The sequence below is a fragment of the Aethalodelphis obliquidens genome, unplaced genomic scaffold (genome assembly GCF_003676395.1).
Source record: "Aethalodelphis obliquidens isolate GAN/ISIS:26980383/991018 unplaced genomic scaffold, ASM367639v1 scaffold7, whole genome shotgun sequence".
Taxonomy (NCBI): domain Eukaryota; kingdom Metazoa; phylum Chordata; class Mammalia; order Artiodactyla; family Delphinidae; genus Aethalodelphis; species Aethalodelphis obliquidens.
Genome location: NW_020837951.1, coordinates 36,627,805 through 36,634,067, shown reverse-complemented (window position 1 = coordinate 36,634,067; position 6,263 = coordinate 36,627,805). Strand labels below are relative to the sequence as shown.

The 6,263-nt window shown below is 48.5% G+C and overlaps 1 protein-coding gene across 1 annotated transcript; it reads right to left on the bottom strand.

The window, feature by feature from the left end:
- Positions 1 to 324: 324 nt before the first annotated feature.
- On the bottom strand, positions 325 to 2,000 carry SIT1 (signaling threshold regulating transmembrane adaptor 1). Its single transcript, XM_027105575.1, has 5 exons — positions 1,791 to 2,000; positions 1,528 to 1,663; positions 1,383 to 1,441; positions 1,234 to 1,295; positions 325 to 1,142 (listed from the first exon to the last, which is right to left on the bottom strand). Exons 1-5 carry the CDS (start codon positions 1,861 to 1,863, stop codon positions 909 to 911), a joined length of 564 nt encoding a protein of 187 aa, XP_026961376.1. The 5' UTR covers positions 1,864 to 2,000; the 3' UTR covers positions 325 to 908.
- Positions 2,001 to 6,263: the final 4,263 nt, after the last annotated feature.

The window sequence follows — 6,263 nt, the reverse complement described above, 5'->3', positions numbered from 1 at the left end:
TACAGAGGCTGTAGGGGAAAATGGCCCAGACCTCAGGCTGTGGATGATGGCCCTGGGGAAAGTAGGTCAGAGGGTGGGAAACTTGCAGACCGCAGGTGATGGGAGTGGGGAGGCTCTGTGTGCAAATCCTGGGGACGTTCCCGCAGCAGCTGGGCTCCGGCCTCCACCCGTAGCACCCACCCCTGCATCACTGATGCTGCGGCCCTTCTTGGCCCCTCTTTCCCAGGTAGACGCTCCCAGAAGTGCTCTGTGCAGAGAGCAGAGGTCACCGCCCCACCATGTGGGGCCTGTTGCAGGTGTGTGGCTTTCTAGGTGAAATCTAAACACTTTTTCAGAAGTTTTATTTAAAAACTTGGGCACATAACAGAGATGGCAGGATGGAGACTGGTATTCTGCCAGGGTTCTCAAGTCAGAGACCAGGCTTGGGTTTCTCAGGTCACTGAGCTCCAGGACCCCTCCAGCTTGTGGGCTCCTGAGGAGGATGCCCATCTGTGTCCTCTCAGACTCTTACCCCCCCCCCCCACTTCTTGTGTCTGAGGAGACACTGTGGTGTCAGGGGTAGACTAAGAGGCAGCCAGAGTGGGGAGGATCGGGTTAAGCTCCGGAAGGAGTGAGGACCTGGGAGTTTGGGGGTTGAGAGGAATAGATAGAGGGAAAAAAACGGTGGAGAGGGGGCCACTGCCTTTGCTTCCTCCACCCTCAAGAAACGGGGGGCCTGCCATTCCTCTGAGATGTCTCCCTCACAGCTCAGATAGGAAGTTCGGGGAGCATAACTCCTGTGACTGAGCAATGGCTGCCTGTCTTTAGGGGGTGGTTGGGAAACAGTCATGCCCCAGACAGGGTAGCAGTAACCCTGGCAACAGAGGAGGCGGGGGAGTTGTATGCCCCACTGTGCCAGGCCCTCTGTCTCAGCTGGGTGCAGGCTGGCTGTTGGCGTAGGCCTGGTCTGGAAAGGAAGCCCGGGCTCTGCGGGTCTGGGCACACACTGAGGCGTAGAGCTCCGGCTCGGGGCTCGAGGCCTGGGGCTTTGGCTCAGGGTCCAGCACCACCTCCGAGTACTTGATGGGGCTTCCAGGGCTGGGGATCCGGCCCTGAGGAGGCCGCAGCTGCAGGCTGGTATAGCGCATCACCTCCTCTGCAGCCTGGAGTTGCAAGGCTGTTAGAAGTTCACTGGACCCTTGAAAAATCCCCCACTACCTTCCCTCCCCTCTTCTTCAGCCACAACTGACTCACCCTGGCAGGGCCTCCAGGTGTTGGATTCTGTTGGTCTGGCCCCGGTTCTTGAGACAGTCGTCCTAGGACAGGGAACAGGAATCTGGTCACTTCTTGTTCCTCCCCCTGCACCCTGGCCACTGTGCCCCTACCCTCTGAAAGCTTCCTACCTGTCTGTAGATAATGCAGGTTCCCGTACAGAGGGACCTCTTCCGCAGACTCTCCAGGCCTGCAACACAGAGTTTAGGGGATGAGAGGGTGCTTGTTGGTAAGGGGGAACGCTCGATCAACCCATCTCTATTGCCCCCCACTCACCGTCCCTGTCCCGGATGGTTCCTGCTCCAGCCACTAGTCCACTGGAATAAGTGCACAGCCAGTGAGATGAGAAGCAACAGCGTCACAGCCCCTAAGAGGGCCCATAGTCCCCAGGCCTTGGTCAAGGAGGGGATTCCTGTATTTGTGAGAGGATGGGGGTGTGTGTGTGTGTGTGTTACTGCCCAGCCTAACCCTCCAGGTCCCAGCTGGTGGGACATGGAGCCACGTGACCCCTCCCCCTGCCCCTGTCCCGCCCAGCTCACCAGGCGCTAGCAGATCCGTGTAGTTGTCACTTCTGCTCGGACCTGGTGATACAGGAGCCGAAGTTGCAGGCATCCTGCCCTGAGCCAAGGGGTCAGCCTGATTTATGGCCCAACACAGCTGCGGCAGCCCCCTTTACTCCCACCCCTCCCTGGGCCTGGCCCCCCACGGCTCAGCACCTCCAATACGGGTGGTGGCAAAGTTACTGGTTTCCGGGGAGGAAGGGGGCGGGGAGGGATGAGTGAAAGAACAAAGACACCACCCTGTGCCTGCACCTGCACTACCCAGCAGTTCCTGGGCTTCCGCCCCCACCCCCATCTCTCCCCTGTACCCTGTAGCAACTTCGGCCAGAGAAGAGGCAGGCCTGAGTTTACTGAGCCACTGGGCAGGTGAGCTCATGAAGACCCCAAGGCGGGCAGAAGTGGCATGAGGCGGGAGCGACAAGACAAGGAAGCCGGGCCTTAGGACAGAGATTCCTTTCTGCCACAGGGTGTATGCCTTTTCTCTCCAACTCTGAGTCCCATGACAGAGAACAGAGAACGTATTCCTCAGCGAGCATGTTTTGAAGTGAAATGTGATGAGGGGGCCCCCTGGTACTTACAGTCCCACTACACCCTAAGGCTGACCCGAGGGGCGTGTGTTAAGATGACCTTTGTCGTTGTTATTATTATTGGTATAATAGTTTGGGGGCTAGAGGAAGCTTGATTCCCTCCCCCTGGTCCACTTCATCCAAACTGTCCCTAGGAGCTGTCAAGCTCAAAAGTTAGCTGATTCAGATCCTTCATAGTTCTTAACACGTACACCCTCAAATGTTTTACATCAAACATTGAAAAGGGTTTACTTCCCCAGATCTTGATTTTTCAATGTCCTTCACCAATAAAGACAGTCAGGGTGTCATGGAGAAATGCTTGGCTCTGGGTCCACTCTCAGGAAAGAAGTAGAATGAAAGCTCATATCTGACAGCAGTGATGTACTTGAAAACTAATTAGGACCCAGAAGGATGCAGAGGCAGGGTGAAGGGCTCTACTGGCACATTGCAGCACACTTTGGACCTCAAAAAGGAAGATATCGGGTTACACACATTGGATGGAGGAAAAGAATTCATGAACCCAAGGGTGACTTTAAAAACACAGGAGCGGGAGTCAGGGAAGGAAAGGTCTTCTTTAGAGAAGATGCCAACTGTGAAGTGTAGTTGTGCAGAATTAGAGAACCACCATCTGCTACCCACAATGCCATCACTGAGCCAGCAAGAATCCTCACGGGTGGTCAAAGCCTTTGTTAAGGAACAGGGTACCAGAGACAGACCACTTGTGATGATGACAGGGAAAGGGACCTTCATCATGACATTCACAGACACCTCTTGAACCAAGTGCCCAAAGTGATGTTCTGTGTCCCTAATGGGATGCAGTGGGAGGAACTCTACATTGCCCATGTGATGTCCTGGACAAAAATGTTCAGTGGGAATCAAATTATGAAGAAACAATTAGGCAAATCTAGAATGGGGGACACTCCACCAGACAAGTGACCTTAAGCTTTCCTAAAAGTCAATATCATGAAAAACAGAGATGGGGAGGGACAGGAGCAGTGTTCTAGATTGAAGATGAGTGGGGGCTGATGGATGTTTTCATTGCCTTGGTGATGCTTGTGCTTTCATGCATTATACATATGTCAGCAATCATGAAATTGTGCACCTTTGTTTGTACTTTATTGTTTGTCAGTTATACCTCAATAGATGTATTTTTTTTTTTTTTTTTTTCAGTACGCGGGCCTCTGTTGTGGCCTCTCCCATTGCGGAGCACAGGCTCCGGACGCACAGGCTCAGCGGCCATGGCTCACGGGCCCAGCCGCTCCGCGGCATGTGGGATCTTCCCAGACCGGGGCACGAACCCATGTCCCCTGCATCGGCAGGCAGACTCTCAACCACTGCGCCACCAGGGAAGCCCAGATGTATTTTTTAAAAGAGAATTTTTTTCTAGGTTAAAAAAGCCTGAAGCTAAATGACAGTGTATGAACATTAATTGAGATTCATATTTGGAAAATAAATTTAAAGATGGCTTAAAAAAAAAAAAAAAAAAGTTAGCTGAATTAGAGCAACCTCTGCCCCAGATCTGTCCTGGGAAACAGCCCTGTGTTTCCACTTGTTTGCTTCAGGGAGCAGCAGAGTACCTGCCCTGCCCAGAAACAGCCCAACCACATGGGAGGCTGTTGATGTGGGAAGAGGGATTTAAGTTCCAAATATAAACCTTAGACCAGAGGTCAGAGATCTGTTTTGTCTGGCCCATACAATGTTTTTTAAAAATTTAAAATCATTGCAGTAATGTGCCAAGGATGGGGATGGGCAGGAGAGATCCTGCCCCTCCAGGCAATAAGAGGGTATTGTCTGTAGAGAATTTAAAAACAAAACTGACTAAAAATCAGTGTCCTTTTTTATTATCACCAAGTTTCAGCAATTCTAAAAAATGTCAGTGATAAAATATTCCTTTCTCAAAAATATTTTGTAGATCTACATTCTAAATTGTTGTAGTTACTGATGAGTTTTAATACTACTATATAAGCTTCAAATTAGCACATTTATATTACTTATCCTTTAGAAGTTTTCTAATCTACGACTTCCCTGGCAGTCCAGTGGTTAAGACTCCATGCTTCCACTGCAGGGGATGAGGGTTCCATCCCTGGTCAGGGGAATTAAGGTCCTGCCTGCGGTGTGGTGCGGCCAGAAAAAAAAAAAAAACTATTATAATCTACATGGAAGTTAATCTGTAGAACGCCCAGTTATACAACTGGCTCCTGACACAAACAGGTTCATTTTACATGTGTTTATAGCCAGAATTAGTTCTTAACCATTTGGAGTTATTCTTTGGTTTGGGCACAATTTCTGTCTCCTATGATATTACACAGTCCTGCATTTAACCAGTAGATTTACAATGAACAATGGTAGCACAGTGATTAAAAAGTCAAATAAAATGACGTTGAGTTACTTTAATTCTGTCATTCTAGGTGACCACTTAGTTTTTATTTGTATTGAAAATTTCTGGAATTTACTGACAAATGGAATTTTAATGAATCTTTGCCAAACATCTTTATGTTTAAGACTTTCTTTTCCTATTTGTATGTCTGTTGCTTCATGTGAAAGAAACTTTTTTGATATGAAAATTAGTAAAAGGCATTCTTTAATCAACTGTGCGTGGAGATTGACAAATCTAGCTGTATTCTCTATTAAATAGGAATATGCAAAAATTACTTTTGACGAATTTGCAGAAGTTAACTTTAAAACAGAAATTAGAGTTATCCATTACTCAGATTAAATGTAAGTATAAGTTTTTTGCCCCTTTCTCAAAAAATACAATAATGTAACTAAGAAATATTAACCCATTACCCTTTCTTGTTCTGTAATGTATATTTAATTTTAACTATTTTTTTTATATCGTCAAGATTGTATCTACAGAGTTCAACAAAAGAAATAATTCACTGTTTGAATTTCTGGCCCTTATTAGTTTCTTTTCTGGACACTATTGTTTCATTTCCTGATTATTACTGAAAATAATTTTGTTATATAGAAGAGGAGACTTTTTAAAAATCTCTCAGGTGTCAAATATGCTAAGTCTGCCACTGATTCCTCGTCAACATTTAAAAACTGGAGATTTCCAAATTTTGAAATCCCGATTTGTTGATCTATTGGGAAAAAATCAGAAGAGCTGGCAATAGTGGGCCCAAATTCCCTAAAGGCAACAATCAGCTGGGGCCCATTTATCCTATTACACCTGGCCTGAACCACTTATTTACATTGATTATGTCAACTGGCTTAGAGTCGAGGATTGGACTACTCTGCTCTGCAGCCCAGGCTGCCTCTGGGTGGTCGGCTAGTCAAATAGGAGAGGCAGGATTCTAGCCCAGGCAGAGATCAAACCTTATCGTGAGGCTTCACTGGTGGTGCAGTGGTTGAGAGTCCGCCTGCCGATGCAGGGGACACGGGTTCGTGCCCCGGTCCGGGAAGATCCCACATGCCGCGGAGCGGCTGGGCCCGTGAGCCATAGCCGCTGAGCCTGCGCGTCCGGAGCTTGTGCTCCGCAACGGGAGAGGCCACAACAGTGAGAGGCCCAAGTACAGCAAAAAAAAAAAAAAAAATTTATCGTGTTACCATGCTACACGATAAATGGTGGCTATTACAGGCACTTGCCAGATGGAAAGGGTGGGGAAGAGGAAGCCGTCGCACGAAATGTGAATTGCATAAAAATGATACAGTGATGTATTAGGCCACAGGAGGAACAAGTAGTTAAGGGGAGGAATAAGAAGTAGCTCAGGGGTGTAACTTGCTACTTTCTAGCAAGGTACAAAAGTAGCCGCGCTGAGAATGAGCCCCGTGTGGTTGGTGCGCACGATGGCGCACTGCCTGCGTAACTATAGAAGTAGACGGATGACACCCCCACCAACACGCCGCTCGGCTCTCCCACCAGTTGCGGGATCGCTTCTTGGCG